Genomic DNA, 26,016 nt, shown 5'->3' with positions numbered 1-26,016 from the left:
GTGAGCATTTCTAGATCCTTGTTTCATCTTTAGGAACTTTAAGCATTGTTTCTCTAAGCTGACTTCGAGTGGGAAATAAAATGCAGGAGGCCTGCTTAGGTTCTAGCTCATTAGCTCCTCGTGGTTTTACAAGGGAGCAGGAGATCTCAGCATCACTGCGTGCCACCATACTGCTTCATTTCAAATGAAATTAATACCACGAGAAATAGCACATACATCACGATGATTGCTGGATGAAATGGAGTGTATACAGCACTGAAAGACAACATCAGCTTTGTTTTTTTTTTAAAAAGGCTCTTGATAAGACTGAACAATGCATCTTACTTGAACTTGGACTCAGCTTCACCAACTGCTTTCTGGTATTCTTCAGTGGTCACCTTGTAGAACTGGGCACTCTGCAGAGAGGCAGAACAGAACAGAGTAAACAAAAGTGGCATTGAACTATAACCCTATTTCCTCCCAGGGATTCAGCCTACCCTGCCCATCACTACAGCAGGTCTGAGGATACAAATGATTGCCACAGACGAGGTCTGTTGTATTAGATAAAAATCAATGGTGATATGATTAGTCAGGAGCACACTGAGATGGGTGGATGGGTCATTGCTCGCAGTGATGAATGGTTCATAATTGGCCTTGTGGTCTGACGCACTGACGCACAGTAATCTCATTTGGGCCCAGATTTATCTTTCTTTATCAGATCGATAAAGATGAACACAACAGCTATACAAATCAATAGCAAATTTTGATCGTTTCAGCCTGAAGGCTCATTTTTTATTTAGGAATGATATTTTGAGTAGTTTATTTGCTGTTTTGATTGCTGTTCAATGGCTCAGTCAGAGCCTCAATACAAAGAAAGATTTTTCTAATTTGATTGCAAGCTGAATGATCAAAAAGTCATTTGTCAGCAGAAATAAGATTCATCGTTTGTTTCTGGTTTCCCTCTTCCACCATCATTTACTCATTACACAACCAGTCCTGACTTTTATTGCCACCCACTCTTAATGTAGTAGAAAGGGGAAATACAGAACCAGACACAGTCCCTCAGGCAGACATGACCCTGTGTAATTTATCTGCTTGGGATGGAACAACAGTTTTTCAAATCCATCATCTGGGGCTTAATTCAATACAAACAATAATCATTTTCAGAAGTATACGCATCATGCTCATTTCTTTGGTAAATCAAACTTTATTGGAAATGAGGGGATATTTCACAGCATAATGTTGCAAACCTATTTTCAATGTACACAGAATTTTAAAAATGTTATGGTTTATAAAATTAGACAAACCATTGGAATCAATTCTCTGGGTTCCCCAAGAGGTTATGTCAAACCAATATTGTGTAACCTTTGTAGAGACAACATACCGTAAAGTAAATGATCTGCTTCTTTCTGTAACAATGTCTGCAGAATCTGGTGACATACAAAATAATCGCTGTGTTTGGCATCGTTTTATTTTTCATTGTAATTTGCTGTTTCTACCCTATGTTACATTGCTGTGATGGAGCAAGGTTTTATTTCTGTTCATCAATTCCAATAAGAATGTGAGCGTGAACAGCTGGCAATGAACAACAGCCGAATGGCAGCGCAGGTGTACAAGGAATAGGGGGGCATATGGCAAGGGGAGTATCCTTCAAGAAGTCGAGATGATAGTCAAATAGGTGGTGTGTCCAAATTTTAGCCTTGGCACAGGTTGACATAAACTTAATTAGTATATGGAGCGAGTGACAAAACGGGCTAATCACAACAAGGTGGAGCTGTCTCAACAGGAAGGAAGAATGGCCCAAATAAGTCATTATTTGGAAGGCCAAATAATGGCCCAAACAGGTTGAGTGAACTCGGCCTTTCCTCATTGGAGTGATGGAGAATCAGTGGTGCCCTGATAGAGGTGTATAAGATGATGAGAGGCATTGATCGTCAGAGGCTTTTTCCCGGTGAAATGGTTGTCACAAGAGGGCACAGGTTTAAGGTGCTGGGGAGTAGGTACAGAGGAGATGTCAGGGGTAAGTTTTTTTTAAAAAAACGCAGAGAGTGGTGAGTGCATGGAATGGACTGCCGGCAACGGTGGTGGAGGTGGATACGATAAGGTCTTTTAAAAGACTTTTGGATAGGTACATGGAGCTTAGAAAAATAGAGGGCTATGGGTAACCCTAGTAATTTCTAAGGTAGGGACACGTTTGGCACAACTCTGTGGGCTGAAGGGCCTGTATGTGCTGTAGGTTTTCTATGTTTCTATGGCTCTGCTGGATAGCTGTCCTTAAACAACAGGCCTCGATCATAAAAAGCCCATCAACAGAGTTACTTTCTGTGGAAACTAGATGCAACAATTAAATGGTGACTCGTTGCTTGCACACATTATCTTAGAACAGATGTTACTATATTTGAAAAGTTCTAAACTTCCCACTTTCCACTTTCTATCTCAATGGTTCAAGAACACAATAAAAGCAGGTGTTGGCCCCACAGTCTGCTCCACCAGTTGAAATAATTATGGGTGATCTATGCTGGTGTTAGCTCCTCCTCTGTATCAGACTGCTTAAGACCGTAAGACATAAGAGCAGAATTATGCCATTCACCCCGTCAAGCCTGTCCCCCATTTGATAATGGGTCATTTATTTTCCTTCTCAAATACATTTCCCTGCCTTCTCCCTGTAACACTTGACAACTCTACTAATTAGGTATTTATCAATCTCTTTAAATATAAAGTACGCCCAACGTCTTGGCCTCACAGCCACCTGTGGCAATGAATTCCGTGAATTCACCATGCTCTGACTAAAGAAATTCCTCCTTATCTCTATATTAATGGGACATCCTTCTATTTTAAGGCTGTTACCTTTGGTCCTAGACTCACTATTGAAAACATCCTCTCCTTATCCATCCATCCAGGCCTTTCAATATCAGTAGCCTTCAATAAGCCCCAACCTCCTCATTCTTCTTTCCAAACTCCAGTGAGTACAAGCCCAGAGCCATCAAACACTCCACATACATTAACTCCCTTATAATATTTATCTATTTCCATCTTAAATATATATAATGATCTAGTCTCCACCATTCTCTGGGGTAAAGAATTACCAAGCAGTGACAATTACATCAGGTTAGTAAGGTCCTGATCGCAGTTCTCTTCAATCTAGCCAAAGTTGTGGGCCTGCCAAGATCTGACTGTTGGCTCTTTGTAGAAATCAATGATGCATTCAATCTTTTTTCTTCAGTCATTACAACTTAATTATGCAGATTATTAAAAAGAAAAGATTTTTCTAAGAGTTATGATTTGAATGTCACAAGTAGTGTGGTTTTATTCATGTGAAATATTATTTGAATATTCAGAGATGCTGAAATTGGAAAAGGGTGTGAAATATCATGATGCATACTTTGAGTACGCTGTTTAATAAAATAAAGCAACAAAATCTATTTGAGTTTAGGGTTTAACATTGTGCTTTGAGAATACTTTTTCCACAGATTATATATTTGCTGGCCACTTTATTAGGTAGCAGAAGTTATCTGATAAAGTGGCTACAGAGTATATGTTCGTCATCTTCAGCGGCTGTATCCCATCCACTTCAAGGTTTGATGTGTTGTGTTCAGAGATGCTCTTCTGCACACTACTGTTGCAACATGTGGTTATTTGAGTTACTGCAGTCCTGTCAGTTTGAACCAGTTTGGCCATTCTACTCTGACCTCTCTCATTAACAAGGCATTTTCGCTCACAGACCTGCTGCTCACTGGATGTTTTTTTTTGTTTTTCACACCATTCTCTGTAAACTCTCGAGACTGCTGAATGTGAACATTCCAGGAGATCAGCAGTTTCTGAGGTACTCAAACAACCCCGTCACTAATAACCATGCACAGTCAAAGTCACTTAGATCACATTTCTTCTCCATTCTCAAGTTTGGTCTGAACAACAAATGAACCTCTTGTCCTTATCTGCATGTTTTTATGGACTGAGTTGCTGCTACATGGTTGGCTGATTAGATATTTGCATTATTGATAATCTCAGTTGTTATAGAACAGTACAGACCAGAACGGTACAATCCTTCAACTTCAACAGAATGGCAAAGTTGTTTTAGAAACTACATCCAACTGATCAGCTGTGATAGAATACAGAAAAGTACAACACAGCTCTTTGGCCCATGACGCTGTGCCAACCTTTTAATCTACTCCAAAATCAATTTCACCCATCCTTCCCATGTTGCTCTCCATTTTTCTTTCATCCATGTGCTTAGCTTAGAGTTTCTTAAATGTCACTAATGTATCTGCCATAGCACCACCCTTGGTAGTGTGTTCCATGCACTCTCTGACAACCCCCTATACCTTCCTCCAATCACCTTAAAATTATGCCCTCCTGTATTAAGCATTACCGTCCAGGGAAAAAAAATCTCTGGCAGTCCACTCTTTCTCTGCCTCTTATCATCTTGTATACCTCTATCAAGCTTCTCATCTTCCTTCTCTACAAAGAGAAAAGCCCCAGCTCACTCAGTCTGCCCCCATAAGATATATTCTCTAATCCTGATAAATCTCCCCTGTGCTCTCTCTAATGCTTTCAAAATCTTCCTATAACAAGAAGACTAGAACTGACCACAATACTCCAAATGTGGTCTATCTAGAGTTTTATAAAATTATAATATTACCTTACAGTCTTGAACTAATATTCATCAACTTTAGGTAACTCATTCTTTTTGTCAGTATCGGAAGTGCCATTTCTGCCACTGATCCGTCTGTTACTAAGACTTGTGTTTTGGATCCTCTTCTTTATTCCAGCTGGACCAGATAGGCAGGTCCTACAGCCCTCCCATTGGTACTGAGAAAGAAGCATAATGTACAATTGCCAACATACCTTGGCCCACCATAAATATTGCCTTTGTCCTACCACCAATATCCACACCTCTTGGTTCTGTTCTGCTGAAAATGGACAAATTTTTTTTCAAGTTCTGATGAAGGGCCTCCAAAGTGAAGCATTAAGTCTGTTTCTCTCCCCACGGCCTGATCGTTCAAGTTTATTAAAAAGTTTCCATATTTACTGCCAAAGGAAACAATATTCCTCCAGACCAAAGTGCACAACACAGTACATATAACTTGCACACAATACATAATTTTACTACAAATAAATTAACAAATAATAAAATATATTCCAGAAGATTGACATTTAGCATAAGGTGCATTTACAGCACAAGTTAAAGAGTAAACAGTATAACACTACTGGTGTTTCATATGCGATAAGACCTGGGTTAGTCTCACTGCCTCAGGCAAGAAGCTGATTCCTATTAAAACTGTCCTTGTCTGAATGCTATGGTACCTCCTGCCTGATGGTAGGGGGTAAAAGAGATTTCTGGGCAGATCACTGACGATGCTAAGAGCCCTGTATACTCAGCACTCCTGATAAGTATCTCTGATGGGTGGAAGAGGGACCCCAACAATCCTCTCAGAAGCCCTCACAATATCTTCTAGAGTCTTGCGATTTCCATACTGGACAGTGATGCAGCTGGTCAAGATACTCTTGATGATGCTCCTATAAAAATTGGTTAGAATGGTTGGGGAGGAAGGCTTGGTCACCTCAGTCTCTTCAGGAAGTGGAAATGCTGCTGTGCTTTCGTGAGTGTTTCAAGTATTTTCTGTGTTTTGTTTCAGGTTTTTAGCATTATTGGTTTTATTTTATTCCTGTAGAGTAACAACGGTTGGCAATGATGGATGAGTGGCAGGATATGGGTAGCTGCACTTCAGATAAGATATTTATATTAGAGGAGAATCAGTGATCTGGTAAATAGGACAGTAAAGAAATTAAACTGATCAGTGACTATAACGTGGATAAAATCTGCGGTAGCAGTGAGGAATGAGGCTCGGACAAATACTGCAGTGAGCAAAGATGTTAGTCCTTACCAACAGTTGTGTCGTTAGATTTGGATCCGTACCCTGGGATGACAGCAAGAGCAAATTTCCCAGTGTTTAATTCGATCCATATAAAGAAATGGTAAGGAATTCAATGGTAAGGCAATCTTTCACTGTCTGATATATGAGGATCTAGGCTCAAAAGGCCATGATTTCTGCCTTCCTTGTAACAATGCAGCATGAAAAAGCCCATGTATCAATGGCAGCCACCCATGAGAAAGATGGCTCCTTAAGGACATAGGTGTAGTTTAATTAGTTGTTTTTTCATTGTTGTTTGAACTGATGAGTGACAAGCTAATTTTAGTAATACTTTATTTTTCACTGTCTTTAAAAGGACAGACTCTGGCTCAATTCCGATAGGTACCGTGGGGCAGCACAGTAGTGTAGTGGTTAGCCTAGGCTCATTTCCTGCCGTTGTCCATAGGGAGCTCCCTCCATCACCACGTGGGTTTCCATTATTAGGTTAATTGGTCAAATTAGTAGGTTAATTTGGGCGGTATGGGCTCGTTGGGATGGAAGGGCCTGTACCATGCCACATTCCTGAATAAAAATATATGGGGTGGGGGTGGCAGGGCAAAGAGTTTTCCCCAAATAACTACCAACTTCATCCCTCTCCCTGCCAATTATCTGAACACAAACTTGGCGTTATATTTGACATTTCACACCTGAAATCCATTCCAGCAGCAAGACCAAGTATTTTTAAACTCTGTGACATCTCCAGCGTTGTCACAATTCATTTGCCAACAGAACCTTCAACATTGTTACTAACTACAGATTTAATTATTTCAATGTATTCCTGTCAGGCTTTCTCCTGTTCTTCCTTGTGTAAGACTGAGGTGATCGAACTCTCTGGTCTACATGTCCTATAGGTCTCACCCATTTTATTCATCTGCTGTCTTACATTTAAGACCTGTCTCAATGGTAAAATCCATCAATGTTCATTTAAAATTTTGCATGTTTTTGCCTCATCCACATCTCAAAACTACACACTTCAATTCTAGTCCTGGGTTTCACTAAAATCAAATCTATTTTTGGTGGCAGCATTCCCAAAACTCTTTCTGCTGAAGTACCTGCAAAGCACCTTCAGGTTGCTTTGCCAAATTAAAGTGTGCACTTGTCTGCCTTGAGCAGAATGGGGCACAGGTATCCTTAATGTGCTTTTTGAAGATTACAAAGTTTAGCTTTACTTGTCACATGAAATGTGTCTTCTCAGTATGTGCTGGGCACAGCCCACTTTTCTGGGATGTCCACAACTTACAAACCCTAACATGTATGGCTGTAGACTGTGGGAGGAAACAAGAGCACCTGGAAGAAATCCAAACAGACATGGGCAACGTTCTCTCTAAAGTGTGCGCCTGCACACATCTTTTGCTCCTAGCACACAAAGGAATTTAAACTGCACGCAAAGGTTGCCACCCTCTATGTAGAAAGATTGATATTATTACATGCTGTCGTATAGTATATAAGAAGTAGGACCCACTGATGTGTATTATTTGATTTCTTTTAAACAATAAACAAACTGCACTTGGTAGTTTATTATCCTTAGAATAGCTTCAGGTTTACTTTCACTTAAAAGGTCGGTGACCACATGTTGCTGTCACTGGGCAAAAAAATTGCACAAAGGACCTTACGAAAATCCCAGCAATTCTGGACAATGTTTCTCACCCGCTGCATGCCACCTTGGCTGAATAGAAGAGCTCTTTTAGTAATATACTAAGACAACTGAGCTGCTCCAAAGAATACTATATGAAGTCACTCTTATCCTTGGCCATTAAGCTCTATAATGAGTCAACCCACAGCCGGGGAAATGATGACCCCCCCCCCCCCTCCCGGCCTCCTGTTAAGCTGTTTGAGGTAACTTATTTTTTATTCTTTCTTACTTCTCTTCTAATATTTGTATATCTGTAAATCTATGCACTTGTAATGCTACTGTGACACTGTAATTTCCTTTGGAATCAATAAGGTACCTATCTTAACTATTTAATATATACATACTGTATATTCTTAATGTATTTCCGTCTTTTTTCTAAATTTTTCATGTATTGCATTGTTCTGCTGCTGCAAAGTTAACAAATGTCTCGACATATGCCTACGATATTAAACCTAATTCTGGTTATACTGTTGTATGCTTAACTGTAAGTTGTATATGTACTTTATGTCAAATTGTGCATCTACAGAATTTTGTTTTTAATCTGTTAATATTATTGTGTTAACTTTATTTGAGGTGCTATATGTGATATATGGACTGTGTATGGTTGAGTAATGATAAACTTGAACTTGACTTGATTTGGCTCCCCTACATCCCTCTCCTTCCTGCTTGTGTTCCTTACCACACCTCAATCTCTTTATTCCAAGGGAGAAGAATAAAAGAGGCGGAAGGTAGGAAAGATTTCTTCACTGCCGTCTGCATTAAATTATTAAAATGTCATCTGACAGGAGATGTTTGTAATAATCTTTCCTCAGAAAGAGCACACTGATCCGGCGTCAATCAGTGAGCTGAATACAAAACTGGTTTGGGTGTTTACTCAATCACTAAAAGACAGAGCAGAAAATGAAAGTCCTAATGGTGCAGATACTGAAACAATCAAAAACCAAATTAATCACACAGATGAAGGCCTGCGTACCCATGATCTTGGAAGAGATGGGAAGAGAAAAATGCCACTTATTAATGTTGACAACAGCAAATACTCATTTAATTTAGGCAACTTCAGAATTTATTTGACACTTCTATGATAATGTAGCTGATAAATTTCCCAAACCAACGACTCTCATTTATGAATTTTAGTGTCCATCATTGCTGTAGCTAATTCTGTCGATCATAAAAACAAAGTATGGCAAGTTCCTATTAACCCTTGCAATGCCTTTATGTACCATTCCTATTATAATAGAAAGGATAACTTATTGAGAAAAAAAACATAAACCTATTTTGTTTGCATCATATTAACATCAATGTAGTGATCATGCATGAAAAACAATAAATTATCAAGAATATTCAATAGAATGTCACTCAAAACCTTCTTGCTTCTCCACCAGACTGGATGTGCCGCTGTTGGACTGAAGTAACTCTTAAAAGATAGTGCTAAGAAGACTTTATATACTGAGAGTGAGAGAGAAGAGGAAGACTATTGTCATCTGATCAAAGTTAAATGCTTATGAGGATATCACTGTACACCCACTTTAAAAAGGATTACAGGATCTATTGCACCATGAAAAGGTTGAACAACAGCAGCTTGATGGTGCTTGTTAATTAGAGCACCTCCACCATTACAGCACCTTGACTCCCCAGCATCGAGGACATCTTCAAAAAACAATGCCTCAAAAAGGTGGCATCCATTATTAAGAACCTCCATCACCCAGGACATGTCCTCTTCTCATTGCTACCATCAAAGAGGAAGTACAAGAGCCTGAAACTCAATGTTTTAGGAACAGCTTCTTTCCTTCCACTATCAAATTTCTGAATACACAATGAATCCATGAATGTATCGTTCACTATTACTTATTATCTATGAATTGAACATTATCTATTAATCACTATTTTTTGATGCCAGCAATCCATTGATTTGAAATAAGTATTTAAATTACTGGATTGCTGAAACAAAAATACCTTCAGGCTCACTAATGACCTTAAGGAGAAGAAATCTTGCTTTCTTACACAATCTGGTCTATACATAAGTGCAGATCCAACAACACGGTTGGCTTGTCAAATGCCCATCTAGCATGCCACTCAGAACAGGAAATGCCTGTTCTTCCTTCAGACTTTTCTTCATATTATAATAAACAAAGATTGAATGGAGTGCAGCTTGGGTGATAATTGGAGTTAGGAGATGGAATGATGAGCAACAACTAGACGAATCAACTTTGAAGAGGGCTGCCTTGGAAGTAATTTGGTAATTGTATTCAAACCACTGAATAGAACAAAATAATTATGTGAAACAATATTTTTAAATATCCCCAACAGTCCTGATTAGAAATATGAAGTGCAAGTTTAATGCAGATGCCAAGAAATATCAAGTTAGTTCAGTTTAGGGCCTTTGACCCTATATATAGTTATATAAATAAAGTGGAGTTGGACAGCTTGTTAGATTTTCTGAAATAGAGAATTTACACTGTGGCTAATTTATTAGGTAATCTTTAATGCAAATATCTATCAGCTCATCATGTGGTAGCAACCCAATGCATAAAAGCATACAGACATATTCAAGAGGTTCAGCTGTGGTTCAGACCAAATATCAGATTGGGGAAGAAATGTGAGCTAAGTGATTTTGACCATGGTTTGAGTATCTCAGAAACTGTTGATCTCCTAGGATTTTCACGGACAACAGTCTCTAGACTTTACAGAGAATACTGAGGAACAAAAAAAAAACACGTTTAAGCAGTAGTTTTGTAGGGGAAAACACCTCGTTAATGGGAAAGGTCAGTGGGCAATGGCCACACTGGTTCAAGCTGACAGGAAGGCTAAAGTAACTCAAACAACCACATGTTACAAAAGTGGTGTGCAAAGGAGCATCTCATTGAACTTTAAAGTGGATGGAGTACAACAGCAGAAGATCACAAACATACACTCAGTTGTCACTCTATGAAGTAGCTAATAAAATGGCCACTGAATATATGGTTAATAACACAACTTTCTACTGAATTCTACTCAAGGATCATTTCCTTCACATATAAAATTTAAATTTCATATCAGCTAAAAGAGTTATAGTCCCTCCAATCCAAAAGATGCAATTTAGCTTTAAACAGCACACATAAAATTGTTCAATGCATATGAATATCCTACTGAATATAGATCCAGTTTATTTTTAGAAAAATAAGGTATACTTGTTTCTTACTATTAAGCCTTAGTGTTGATCTGTGATTTTTTGGCTATATATAATTCTGGATCCCTTGACCAAATTGTACAAAGATCCCACCTTTACCAGAAGGACATTCGGTGTTCAAGAATGGGGCTCACCAGAATGTGGTGAATCTGTGGAATTCATTGCCACAGACAGTTCAGGAGGCCAAGTCATTGGGTATATTTAATGTGGAGGTCGATAGGTTATTGATTAGTCAGGGTATCAAAGGTTACAGGGAAAAGGCATGAGAATGGAGGAATTGTAAATCAGCTATGATAGAATGGCAGAGCAGACTCAATGAGCCAAATGGCCTAATTCTGCTCTTGTGTCTTACAGTCATCACCATCTCCCCAAAAGCAATTACAATTGGGGGATAAACATTCCTCTTGCCAGCATCATTTACACCCGAAAAAAAATTGCTGTATCATTTAAAGCAGGAAACTGCAGTTCATCATTAATACTGTGAACATTACTGGTGTTACGTGATGTAAATTAGATGGTCAGTTTTTCAAGGTCAAATTCTTATTTGCTGTTGTTCATACATACATAGCTTGTTTCCGAAAAGTTGACTGAACTTGGGTTTCTCTTTGAAAAAAGGCTGACTCCATCTTTCTGCCTCAGTGTTTCTGAGGCAGATGAGCTGTAGTTTGGACACATCTGAGCTAACAGATGGTTAGCAGTGGGGCACACAGCAATAAATGAATTAAAAGGTTTTGTTGGCATCAAAAATCATGAGATCAAATTACTAGCATACTGTTTGTATTCTATGTGTATTATTTCAGTTTTGTTTTGGGAATATTAAGCACTAGGTCCCAGCTATAAATTTTGCAAACTAGAGAATAAAAATAAAAATACAAATATACCAAAAGCCTTTAATGCTTGGCAATCTTCTGTTACAAAATTATTTTTTAAACAACCTTTCTCTTTAGACTTTTAGATTTATTCGAAAGCATTGATATCTTGATTTATAAATGGGGTTTCTCATTTCACTCAAACATATCTCTTATTCAGAGATACAGTGCAGAACAGGCCCTTACAGATCAATGAGCCACTTGCCCAGCAACCCACCGATTTTAACCCCAACCTAATCACATTACTAATTACAAACCAGTATGACATACTAACTGGTATGTCTTTGGAGTGTGGGACAAAACCAGAACACCCGGAGGAATCCCATGTAGTTACGAGGAGAATATATGAACTCCTTACAGGTGGCAGCAGAATTGTACTTCAAATTCCGAGCTGTGATGCCTTGGTATCCATTTCCATATTAATATCTGACAAAGTTAAACTATTTGGCTAAAGAGCATTCCAGTTCTGTTGGCACTGAATATTCGATATCAATAATATCTCAGCTGAACAAAACTGTATTCACAGCAATGTACATATCAGAAACCAACAGAATCACGTGGGTGCAAACATGAAAATATTCATTAAAATTAAAAATCTTGTGCAGAAGAAACCTGCATGAAGTGCAGCTTGAAACAAACAAACCAACATTCTGGAAAGTTAGGTGAATACTGGTGGCTCAGGCTGAGGCACTCGATGTTGCTGTGTTTGCTGAGCTTGGCTCCTTCAAAGCTCATGGCATCATTGCTCACAATCCAAAGGTGACCTTAAGGGAGTTTGTCACGGGAAATAAGATACCAATAAAGATAACCGACAATATCAATGTGGTGTATAGGATCACCTGTGGAGACTGCAACAAGAACTAAGCCTGCCAAACAGCACGTAAACTCTCAACTCGCGGGAACACAAACTGGTGGGTACGCAAACCTGATACATGAAGACTGAGAAGGACATCATTTAACTGGGACACTGTGGAGGTTCTAGTGCAGGCAAACAGAAAGTAGGGATGAGAATTTTTAGAAGTGTGATTCTCCTCCAATAATCCTATAAACAAAAATATCAAAATTGATGACATCTGCAAAACCCCTAAGAGCCAAAGAAACATGAGCCAATACAATTCAAAGGTCAACTGAAGGGGTAGCCAATCAGGACTGAGGCAAGCAAATGGGGGCATATATAAATGTGAGCACTCGCAGAGAGAAACACGAACGACTGCCCACTGAGGATGTCACCTTGACTGGTGATGAAACATTTGCAAGCTAGCTGCCAAGCTCACAACATCAAACCTTGAAAATCTCAGCAGGTCAGGCAGCATCTGGAAAGGGAAGCAGTTAGCACTTCAGGTTGAAGATCCTTAATCAGAAATGGGATATGGAAACCAGATCTGATGAAGAGTAATAAATCTGAAGAGTGAAATATTTCTCTTCCCCAGATGCTGTCTGTCCTGTTGAATGCTTCCAGTGTTTTCTGCTTTTAGTTTGGATCTGCAGGTTTGTTTTGATTTTAAATCCACGAAGTAGAACTTTGCTGTATGCATTTGAAGGGTGTTATAGACTGGTTAGCAGATTTTGCTGGTAACAGACCAAAACCCTAACCCTACTGAGAGTATGCCACTTGCAATGAAATGTCTATAAAATCTACAATGAAGGTTTTGATTGCTCATTTTATTGTACTGGTTAAGTTAGTCCTTTGGAATATATACAACACAATAGTACAGAGATAACCTATTGACTACAGAAATGTAAAACAGATTCCTGATTGACACTGAAAGATTTAAAGACTAACTTTATTTGTCACATACATTGAAATATTGAGATATACAGTGATACACGTTGCTTGAAAGTTCAAGAATTGGATCAGCCAACTTTCCATTCCTAAATAGAAAGGATAGATAATCCTCAATTCTTGCTGTATAATATTGTGCCTGTGTACACATGTCACATGAGGACTGTACATTCTGCTAACTCTAAGGATCTATTGTTGCTCCATTCTGGTTTCTAACTGAGAAAAAGCCACTTGGCAACATTATTGAGAAACGTGTCCCCAGTTCCACAAACGTATCTCAAAACACTTTACCGTCATTTCACTTGTCATTCACCTAATTCTAAAGTGTCAGACTACGTGCATAATCTTCAATACCAATGAGCATTGAATTCCCTGGTAGCAGAGCGGTGAGCACTATGCTATTACAGCTTGGGGCATTCAGGAGTTCAGAGATCAATTCCGGCGCTGTTCTGTAAAGAGTCTCCATATGTCCTTGCTGTGGAATCCGTGTGGAATCTGGTTTCCTCCCACAGTCCAAAGATGTGCCGGATGGGTTAACTGGTCTCTAAGTTGTTCCAAGATTAGGTCAAGGCTAATTGAGTTTGTTGGGGGTTGCTGGAGCAGCGTGGCTCGAAAGGCCAGAATGGCCTACTCCGCACTGTATCACTAAATAATAAATAAATAAACAAACCAACCTGGAAGGTTTATATAGCAAACTGTGTTTCTCAGACATGGATTCTATCACCCGTCTCTGGTAGCTTCCTAAAAGTAAGTGCTCCTTAAAACCTATAGATCAATCTCTAAGGTTGCTGTAAAATACCTGGGCATGTTCAAGCTCTGCTCTAAGTAAAATATAAATGGAAGACACTCATGGGTTAGTAGTATCACCAAGTAAAGAATTATTGGCTATTTATCATTGCCCCTTAATGGTTTGTTAATTCAGAGAACAACTGAGAAGTCAAACACATGGCCTAGAGTGACTTTTAGGTCAAAGTAGGAAGGACAGTAGGATCTCATTCCCACTGTTGGCTAGGCAGTAGCAGAATATAGACCCAGCAACAATGAAGAATTAGCAATGTATTTGCAAGTCAGAATAAAGTGCAACTTGGAGGTTCCTCTTGATGGAAGTGGTCACACGGACATTGAGTGCAAGGTTGTTGTGGTGCTTGATTGGGCTGCTTGTCAATCTGGCTTCTTTGTTCTGCTCGGTACTGAATTTCAAAGCTGTTCGAGCTGGACCCATGTGGGCAAGTGAATGATATTCAGTCACACTTCTGACTTGCAGCATGCAGATGTTGCAAAGACTCAGAGCTAATCACTTATCAACAGATTCCCTTAGTTGCTTCTGTAGCTAAGGTATTTCTGTTACTGGGTTAGTTGTGTTTCTGGCAATGGTAACATTCAAGGTAATAATGCTGGGGAATGCAGTGATGGTAATATCACTGAATGTCAATGATAGGTAGTTAGAATCTTTTTGCTTACTGGGACTCGTGTGGTGCAAATGTTACCTGCAAGTTACTAGGACATGCCAGAATTCCTTCTGAGGCTTACTGTTTCATTGTCTGAGGAAATGCAAGTGAATCTAAACATTGGACTTCGAGTATCAAAGAGTACTACAGCACAGAAACAGGCTCTTCAGCCCATCTAGTCTGTGCCAAACTATTATTCTACCGAGTTCCATCAACCACCACCTGAACCACAGCTCCCCACACCCTTCCCATTCATGTACTTCTCCACAGCCACTGGTGGCTTGAATCATGCAGATTTCATGAATCCACTGGTCTGGATTAATAGTACATAGAGTATCAGATCATCAGAAACTGGAATTAAAAATTAACAATTGCTAAATGTTAATTAGAAGTTATTAAGGACCCCTATCACCCATGACATGCTATCTTCTCATTACCACCATCAAAGAATATGTACAGGAGCCTGAAGACACACCACTCGGTGACTTAAGGAACAACTTCTTCCCTCAAACGTCAAATTTTTGAATGGACAATGAACTCATGAACACTACCTCACTATTTTTGCTCTCTTTTTGAACACATTTTTTTTAACTTATTTGTTATTTGAACTTATAGCACATTTTATATATTGCACAGTACTGCAACCGCAAAACAACAAATTTCACAGCATATGTCAGTAATAAAAGAACTTATTCAGCTATCACTTTATAAACATGAATTCATTACTTTGGTCTGATGAACTTTCTTTCAATATAGTCAAATGATAGCTTTAATCTTGTACCAGCTTTAAAAAATAAACATAACTATTAAACTGCTTCAGAGTGACAGTAATAGACGTATCTGATTCTTGACTTTTACCATTTGTACTTTTCTTTCATTAATAAGGGGCTTATCTTCCAAAGAAGCACACAAGCTTCCAACTCCAAAGGGATTTCCACTAATATTAATGCATCTTGCTAGGTTCTAGCTGACCTTGGTTGCGATGCTCGGAATTTATTGTTATTGTACATTTCCTTGCTCTTACTGCAACACTTTTAAATCAATGCATATAGCATTTTGTTTATGGAGCAGAGATATTATTATAATCTTACGAGGTTCTAATACTTTCACCAGTCACCTCCTTTTCACCACTATTCATTTTTGGATCACCGCATCAGCCTTTGCCTTCTATCGTCATTTGGAATTCAATGGTTTCAGATAATCACCCTTTCCTCCTCGTGATAATTCAGAAACAAGTTATTTACTTTAATATGAATTCAGTTTCTCTCTGTCCATGGCTGCTTTCTGACTAAGCATTTCCAAATATTCTGAATAAGCATTTTCAACATCTCTTCCAAATTTCTAGCAACTGCAGTGCTCTATATCTCACAGCTTCTCACTTCAGCCCTCATGCAGCCACAGTGTAAATTCAGCACAGAATCATCTCGTCCACATAAACCATAATGCCCACCAAGTCCCAGTTGCCTACAATTGGCCCATTTCCCTCCAAACGTTTCCCATCCATATGCTCATCCAAATGTCTTTTAAATGTTTTAGTCTTCTAAACTTGATTGCTTCTATTTACACCACCTTCAGACAGATTGTCTATCATAGCAAGCATTCACACCTTTTCTTGGCTGGCACCAGCACCATTTGTGTCACCTGGATTCTCTCGGTCTTCACCTCAATCCTTCCCTATAACACACTAGTTTTCTCACTTTATCTGTTCTGGTGAAAGGTCAGCAAACATAAATGAGATAAAAATAAACTGCTGGAGGAACTCAGCGGGTCAGGCAGCATCTGTGAAGGCAAAGGGATAGGGTTAAGCCTCAGGACTCCACAGATGCTGTTTGACCCAGCAGTTTATATTTTGCTCCATATTCTAGAATCTATGGTCTGTCGTGTCTTCTTAAATGTAACCCCCCCCCCCTTTTTTTTTGTCAGCTGAGGTTCCCAGGCTGCTGAATATTGTCGATATTTTCTTTTTTTTCCAGATTTCTAGGACCTGCACATTTTTACCTTTTGAATCCCCATATTAATTCTGTGTCAAAGCATACTGAAAAAAGACTTCCTGACTTAACTATGCCAGGCAGCATCTAGGGAGTGGAATAAATGGTTGTCAATCCTGATGAAGGGTTTTGGCCCAAAATATCAACCATTTATTCCCCTCATTGGATGCTGACTGACTGCTGAGTTCCTCTGGGGGGGGGGGGGGAGGGAAGAGAGGGAGAGAGAGAGAGAGAGAGAGAGGGGGGGAGGGAGAGGGAGAGAGAGAGATGTATGTGAGAGAGAGAGAGAGAGAGAGGGAGAGAGTGTGAGTATGAGTGTGAGTCATTCTGGATTTCCAGCATCTTCAGAATCTCTTGTGTTCCTGACGTGACTTCTTGAAGCATTTTAAGTCAATTTGCTGTTTCCAGCACAATGATACGAAAACAATTTACCACTACACAATCCAGCTCTGGCTCAGTGCTGACTTTCCCTATAATAAAACAACTTGAATTGTAAAATAACAGAACGCTTACAGCACAGGAGAAGGCCCTCGTGTCCACACTGCCACTCAATCAGAGCATTTCTCCCTCAACACACTGGCCTGTTTTCCATACCCATATAATTTCTATTCACTATAAAATACCCAATTTCCCCAAGAAAGGCACAAAAGTGTCTACCCGTGCCACATCAATAGGCAGTGTAAAATTAATTTTAATCACGTTATCTAAAAATTTACCTCATGTCACTCATCTTTTTTTCTCCTTTGCTTTATTCCTCTGGGACCTCTCCAAGAACTTCCCACTATCTACTCTATGCAAACCCATTGTCATTTCATATCAAATTTCCCCTCAGCCTTCTCTATTCCATAACCAGACTTCTCTAATCTGTCCGTGTAACTCCAGTACCTCACTGAAAGAATGCGTCTAATAAAGCTTTTCAGGACCCTCTCTAGAACTTCCATTCTTCTTACAACTTGATGACCAGAACTGAGCATAAAACTCCAGCTGAGGTCAGATCAGCAATTTATAAAGTTTCAGCATAACTTCTGTTTCCCCATATTTCAACTAACAAAATGCTGAATTGTCTGTATCAAATTACTTTCTCAACCTATTCTGCCATTTTCAATTATTTGTGCTGACATATCTCCTGGCCCCTCAATCTTTGCACCAATTTTATTACAGAATTCTTTTTTCCCTCTTCTCATTCTACCTTACTTTCTCCTCACTAAATGTCACCTGCCACAAGTAAGCCCATTCCACCAGCTTGTTCATGTTATTTATTTACAATCTATCATTTTTCTCTTTGCAATACTGCCAAATTTTGAAATTGTGGCTTGCACTCTCAAATCGAGAGTATTGATTTAGATAAACAAAACAATGGCTTAAATATTGATCTCTGAAAACATAACTTCACCTTCCTCCAATCTGAAAAACAATCATTCATCACGACCCTCTCATCTGTTTCTTTGTCAATTTTGCATGCTTTAAATGTGAAGCAACTTTGCTTGCAAGTCTATTATGTGGCAGTCCAGGGACATCACATCAACATCACTTTAAGTGTAATTTGCGCTCAATTAATTTGTGCTGGTTTGTCTTAATTAATTCATTTCCTCCAGGTGAGTGTTCATCCCCTTTCTGATCAAAGTTTCAAAACATTTTCCCACTACCCCAAGTTTCACTGATGGATCTGTAGTTCCTGGTCATCTTCACACCCTTTTTTGAGCAAAGCAGCAAAGCGTGCTGTTGTCCATCATGTGCTGCCATCTCCACACCCAAAGAATGTTGAAAAATCATGGTCTGTGCGACCCAGATTTCTTCCTGTGCTTCCCTCAAAGTCTCACAACGTATCCCATCTGGTCCTTCTTACACAGCCAACTTTTCAAATATGCATATATTATTATAGATAATAGGTGCAGAAGTAGAACATTTGGCCCTTCGAGCCTGCACCGCCATTTTGAGGTCATGGCTGATCATCTACTATCAATACCCGGTTCTTGCCTTGTCCCCATATCCCTTGAGTCCCCTCTCCATAAGTTACCCATCTAGCTCCTTCTTGAAAGCATCCAGAGAATTAGCCTCCACTACCTTCTGAGGCAGTGCATTCCAGACACCCACAACTCTCTGGGAGAAGAAGTTCTTCCTTAACTCTGTCCTAAATGACCTACCCCTTATTCTCAAACCATGCCCTCTGGTACTGGACTCATCCAGCATCTGGAACATATTTCCTGCCTCTAACTTGTCCAATCCCTTAATAATCTTATATGTTTCAATCAGATCCCCTCTCAATCTCCTTAATTCCAGCATGTACAAGCCCGGTCTCTCTAACCTCTCTGCGTAAGACTGTCCGGACATCCCAGGAATTAACCTCATGAATCTACGCTGCACTTCCTCTACAGCCAGGATGTCCTTCCTTAACCCTGGAGACCAAAACTATACAAAATACTCCAGGTGTGGTCTCACCAGGGCTCTGTACAAATGCAAGAGGATTTCCCTGCTCTTGTACTCAATTCCCTTTGTAATAAAGGCCAACATTCCATTAGCCTTCTTCACTGCCTGCTGCACTTGCTCATTCACCTTCAGGGACTGATGAACAAGGACTCCTAGATCTCTTTGTATTGCTCCCTTACCTAACTCTACACTGTTCAGATAATAATCTGCCTTCCTGTTCTTACTCCCAAAGTGGATAATCTCACACTTATTCACATTAAATGTCACCTGCCAAGTATCTGCCCAATCACCCAGCCTATCCAAGTCACCCCGAATCCTCCTAACATCCTCATCACATGTCACACTGCCACCCAGCTGAGTATCATCAGCAAATTTGCTGATGTTATTCTCAATGCCTTCATCTAAATCGTTGACGTAAATTGTAAACAGCTGTGGTCCCAATACCGAGTTCTGTGGCACCCCACTAGTCACCACCTGCCATTCCGAGAAACACCCATTCACCGCTACCCTTTGCTTTCTATCTGCCAACCAGTTTTCTATCAGTGTCAATTGCTTCCCCCCAATGCCATGAGCTTTGATTTGAATATATTTATGATTTATATAATTTCTGCACAGCCTCTCATTTGTCTACTCCTTCATTAACACTTTGAAAATACGCCTTCCATGGCAGAGACAGACCTAAGATCTTTAACAGTGCTGTTGGCATTCATAAGTTCTCACTTTTGTCCCTAAGAGGCCTCACTCCTCTTTTCCATATTTATATGCTTTTAAAACATTTTTGGATTCCTATTTATGCTCAAAGATAGCATTGGTAACAAAAATTTTACTTCCTGAATAGTGTTCGATATATCTTATGGATTTTGGGCTGCTGATCATGAAAATCACCATGAAATTTCCCTATCACACACCATTTAAAAAAATCATCTTTATTTGTTAATTCAATTCAGAATTCGAGTCAATTAAAATATTGCCCATAATGTAAGCTGAAAAGTTTTCTGCCTGGGTGTGCTTAGGCAGGGCGGATGCTGAATGATAGGACAGGTTTTAGAAAGGCAATAAACTTCTGTGAAGAATTTTGATATTTAGACAGATGTTTCCCAGAATTACTGATGCCAAGATTAAGGAAAACACTTTTGTTGATCCAAAAATCAAACAGGTCATCAATGAGAGGCAATTCAAAGAACTTCTTGTGGGACCAGAGAAAATATTGTGGAAGGCATTCAAGGAAGTTGGTGAAAAATTTCTTGGCAACTACAGGGCATCAGACTATGTGCAGCTGGTTGACAACATGCTTCAAGCATACAAAACTATGAAGTGCAAACATGTCACGAAAGATTCAGTTTCTGCATTTCTATTTAGACTTCTTCCTTGCAAATCTTGGCACTGTCAGTGATGATCATGGTGAAAGGTTTCACCAGGACATTGTGGCTGTCAGAAATGGTATCAGGGCAAATGGAACCCCCCAATGTTGGCTGATTATTTTTGGGCACTTCAGCGAGAAGCCTCAGACACTGAGTACAAACAAAAATCAATAAAATATTTTTACCTTAGATGTAAAGCGTCAGCACAATTATGCAATTAAATGCATTACATTCAATAGAAGTTAATTTCTTGTTTCTCCAAATTCCTATATGATGCAAGTAGTCTGAGATTATATTTGTGTTCAGCTTCAAGTGGCCCATCATAAACAAAAAAAAATCTTGTGGAAGCATCACTCTCAAAAATAAAATGCTGTTCACTGTAGTCTTTTCTCAGATACTTTCTTATTTTAACTCTCACTTCCTTTCAAATTCCTTTCTAATCAACGCACACAAAATGCTGGAGGAACTCAGCAGGTCAGGCAGCATCTAGACTCTAAGTCTAATTTAGAAACCATAGGAAATTTTATCATACACTATTAAATCCAATACTGTATCTCATCAGCAGCTTCATATTCCCCCAAGGTTATTCAAAATGGTTTAACAAGCTCTTGATCAGAACCATATTCTATGTGGAACTGGTTGAGAATAAATAAAGCTCAGTCTTTCATGATTTCTGATTCCCGTTCATCATTCCATCCCGCTGCCTCCCATGCTTCCTAAATAATGACATGTACACACTCAAATTAATTTTAGTTTTAGTCAGTGCTACTAAAACCATCAATAATTTAGTCTAGGGAAAAAATATTCATTTTGGCCTACAGGAGCTCATAATGATAATGGAAGAGGCCTTTAGTGCTGCGTTTCAGTCTTTAAAAAGGTCCTCTCTAGTGCTGTGCTGCTCGTTATCTGCAAATTCTATAAAAATTAATCTTATTGAATTACAAACTGAACTCATCAATGACAATCTGTGCAGAATTTACATTGCACAAAATGGTGCTTGGTTTTATGAATGCAAAGACACGCAAAATGCTTGTTGGGTCGGCAGCTGAAAAAGATTGAGCTGGCTTAATGGTGTAATCTGCAGTAAAGCTGGGAATAGATACTGTTAATCAATGCTTCCACTCACAGCAACAGTCACGATGTTCACTCACGGTGAAAGATTACAATTTTGTTTTTAATGATCTTAATATATTACAAAAATTATAAAGGACTGCCATGTTTAAAAGCGGTTTTACAGGCCTGTCACAGTAACAGAAACTTCCTCTCATAACTAATGAACAAGATCTTCCACATGTTAAGTGTCAACATATATTAATTGAATTATAAACACTATTATTTTTAGTGTTCTGGAGGTTTTACAAGATATAGGGGAGAAAGAATGACATGAGTGTTCATTTTGAACCAAGGGTTTCAAACTGCTGAATGGAACAAGCTTAGAGTTGAGATCCAGAGTAAGTTGGACTTGAAGCATTACCAGACTACCAAGATATATTAACATGTGGCAAACATCAATGAAATGTTGCTTTAACTGTTGTGAAGCAGTAGAAAGAGATTGAGTGATGGAGATTTTTGAATTCCAGAAATTAGCTTCGAGGTTCAATGTGTTAAGCATTCCGGGATGCTCTTCCGCATTACTGAGTTACTGTCGCCTTCCTGTCAGCTTGAACCAGTCTGACCATTCTCCTCTGATCTCTCTCATTGACAAGGTGTTTTCACACACAGAACTGCCGCTCACTGGATGTTTTTATTTTTCTCACCATTCTCTTCACTTGTTTTGTGCATGCCAAACTAAGCCAAAGCCAGACAGTGAGCTGGCTGTCCTGTCCCGAAACTAAATGACGAATTCTGAAAAGCTGTGATCAGGAGTAGCAACATTGACTGGGAAGAGGTGCAAGATCACAGACTCCAGGTTCAGGAACAATTATTATCCTTCAACCATAGGGCTCCTGAACTAGCATGGTTAACTCCACTCACCTCAATTCTGATTCTACAACCTACAGACTCACTTTCAAGGACCCTACAACTCATATCGTCTGTATTATTTATTTCTTTATGTTTTTTTTGTATTTGCACAGATTGACTTCTTTTTCACATTGGTTATTTGTCAGTCTTTGTGTGTAGTTTTTCATTGATTCTGTTGTATCTCTTTGTTGAACTGTGAATGAAGGGTAGTGCATGGTGACATGTATGCACTTTGATAATAACTTTACTTTGAATGTGGAACAGCTCATCTCTCATATATTTTTGTTAAGGCTTCTAATGTTGTGCAGTGAATCGGAAAGTTCAAAAATGATTGTTTTTTTATTGGTGTTGATGTCTGACTGATGGAGAAATCGCAAATTGAACCTACACCAGCAACTTGATATTAACACCATTTAGATGTATTTTAGCTTTTTATGCCATTCAAGGAGAAAGTAAAGATAGATGGGGTACCTTCATTTTTTTAATAATACTCTGCCAGGAGTGGTGATAGAGGTAAATACAATTAGGGGCATTTAAGGAACTCTTAGACACATGGATGAAAGGAAATCGGAGAGCTATACGGGAAGAAATGGCTATATTGATCTTAGAATAGGTTAAAAGGTTGGCATAACATTGTAGGCGGAAGGACCTGTACTGTGTTCTATGTTTATCTCAGGATATATCAAATCTCACCACTGTCTACTAAATGCATTGGAAATTTGCTTGCATTGCTGCAAAAGATAAACTACAGATAATTTATACACAGTGGGTTCTATAAATATCAGTAAGGCGATCAGTTAATCTGTGTCAGTGGTGTTGGCTGAGGGATGAATATTGGCTTTGTATTAAATAGTGCTATGAGAAGTTCTACATGCAAGTAAACAAATGTTGCTTTTAAGTTTATCGTATCTCCAAAAGACAGCACACTACAAAATAAAACTGTTTATTTATGGACTTGTTGTACACCTGAATGAAACTCCATTGCATTTCATCATGTTGTTCCCCAAACACAAGTCTAAGGACACTTCAGCACAGCATTAGATTTGATAATTCAACCAGGTGAATGATTGCAGTGCTCCGATTACTAGAAATTCCACCATATTTTCCTGGAGAACACAAGTGAAATTTGCTGCTCATTTCTAAACTGATTTTTTAAAAATTTGGAGTTAAGAGTACATAATGGGAAAAGGCCCTTCTGGGCCAACAAGCCTGCAGCACCCAATTACACATGTGATCAATTAACCTAATAACTCATATGCTTTGGAAGTCAGCAGGAAACCAGAGTAAACTCATACAGTCATGGGGAGTACAAACTCCTCACAGACTGCAGTGGAACTGAACCTGGGTTACCGGGGCTGTAAATGTTACGTTAACTGCTAAGCAACCGCACCTCAATTTTCCTAGCATGAAAGATGCACACAGTGGCCATTTTATTAGGTAGACCTGTATGTTAATGGAAATGTCTAATCAGCTAATCATCTGGCAGCAATTTAATGAGTAAAAGCATACAGACATGGTCACAAGGTTCAGTTGTTCAGACCGAACATCAGGATGGGGAAGAAATGTGATCTAAATGACTTTGACTGTGGAATAATTCCTGGTGCCAGATGGGGAGGTTTGAGTATCTCAGAAACCACTGACCACCTGGGGTTTTCACACAACAGTCTCTAGAGTTTATAGTGAATGATGTGAAAACAGAGAAAAATCTAATGAGTGGCAGTTCTGTGGGCAAAACCAACTTGCCAATGAGAGAGATCAGTGGAGTACGGCCAAACTTGTCCAAGCTGACAGGAAGGCAAAAGTAACCCAAGTAACCATGCATTACAACAGTGGTGCACAGAAGAGAATCTCTGAATGCACAACACGTGGACGGGTTACAGCAGGGGTTCCACTCCTGTACCTAATAAAGTGGTCACTGAGTGTATAATGGATCTCACATGAAATATTTTTGTATAGAACTTGCTTCATGTTGGACTAAAATATTACACTTCATCAAATAATGCATCTGTTGCTCTTCAGCAAGGAAGAAAACTGCTTTACGTAATCTGCCAACAAATGCTCTGATGAGTCGGCTGGTGGATTAGAATACAAAATGTACCTTTACAGAAAGGACATTTTACTTTTCAATGATGAACTGACAAGTAGCGTCCCTCATGTTCTAAAACTGATAGAACACTTCACATAAATCACAGATTACAAAGTCAATCAATCAAAGCCAGTCGCTTTTACCTCCTACTGGTCCAAAACATCTTCAGCTATTTATCTCCTCTCTCAGAATTCATCAGGTAAAAACTCAGGAATAATGCTAAGGATTTAGAAAGTATTTATTTAATGTTATCAGCACTACGACTAAAATATAGCAGAATAATCCAGCTACATTATGCACATATGTCAATAAAAATGATATTTATATCGGAACGCTTCATAAGAGTGGAAAGTGGATGGAAAATGAAGGCGACAGGAAGTTTTCAAAAAGACACGGGGAAGCAATTTGTTTTTAAAAGGAGATTTTAAGAGGTACGGAGAGGAGCAGGAAAAGGGCAATTTAGAAAGAAATTCCACAAAGCAGGACGTACAAGAGCTGAAACAGTATTCTGAGAGATTAACTTTATTTATCTTTCACATGTACAGCGAAACACAAGATGCTGAGAGGCACTGATCGTGTGGATAGCCAGAGGCTTTTTCTCAGGGCTGAAATGGCTAACACAAGAGGGCACAGTTTTAAGGTGCTTGGAAGTAGGTACAGAGGAGATGTCAGGGGTAAGTCTTTTACGCAGAGAGTGGTGAGTGCATAGAATGGGCTGCCGGCGACGGTGGTGGAGGAGGGTACAATAGGCTTTTAAGAGACTCCTGGATAAGTACATGGAGCATAGAAAAATAGAGGGCTATGGGTAAATGTAGGTAATTTCTAAAGTACATGCTTGGCACAGCCTGTATTGTGCTGTAGGTTTTCTATGTTTCTATGAAATATACAGGGAAGATGGGCAGTATGGTCAGTAACCAACTCAGTCCATGGATATGCACAAGGCAGCCTACAACTTCTGGCACCAACACAGCACGCCTGCAACTTACTGCCCCTAACCCAATATTAATCTGGAGCACCCTGAGTAAACCTACATGGTCACAGAGAGAGGAGTCAACTGTCAGCAAAAGGAAGAATTGAAAGTATGCTGAAAGCTGTTCTCCAATCCTTATGAAGGAACATTGAACCTTCACCTCACTCCACAGCTGCTGCCTGATCTGTTAAGTTCCTCCAGCGTTTTGTGTGTGTTGCTCCAGATTGCCAGCAACTACAGTCTCATGTTTCTAGACTGGAATTAGGTTGTGAGGACATTAAAGAAAAGATTAATCACAGTTGACCACAGCCCTGGAAATGAATGGAAATCATAAAAACTACAGGTGTCGGAAATCTGGGAAAAAACAACAAAATGTTGGAGACACTCAGTGGGTCACAGGCCTTTGTTCAGCCCTGACGAAGGGTCTCGGCT

General features: G+C 39.3%; 1 protein-coding gene across 1 annotated transcript in view; it reads right to left on the bottom strand.

Annotated features, from left to right (window-relative positions):
• The window catches only part of chchd3a (coiled-coil-helix-coiled-coil-helix domain containing 3a), a 276,683-nt gene that overhangs the window by 49,014 nt on the left and 201,653 nt on the right, over positions 1–26,016 (bottom strand). Inside the window, exon 6 of the mRNA XM_059987076.1 lies at positions 325–395. Coding sequence (XP_059843059.1) covers positions 325–395 — 71 coding nt within the window. The remainder of the gene's footprint in view (positions 1–324; positions 396–26,016) is intronic.

Source organism: Hypanus sabinus, chromosome 13, assembly GCF_030144855.1.
Source record: "Hypanus sabinus isolate sHypSab1 chromosome 13, sHypSab1.hap1, whole genome shotgun sequence".
NCBI classification, from domain to species: Eukaryota; Metazoa; Chordata; class Chondrichthyes; order Myliobatiformes; family Dasyatidae; genus Hypanus; species Hypanus sabinus.
This window is presented reverse-complemented; position numbering and strand designations above follow the sequence as displayed.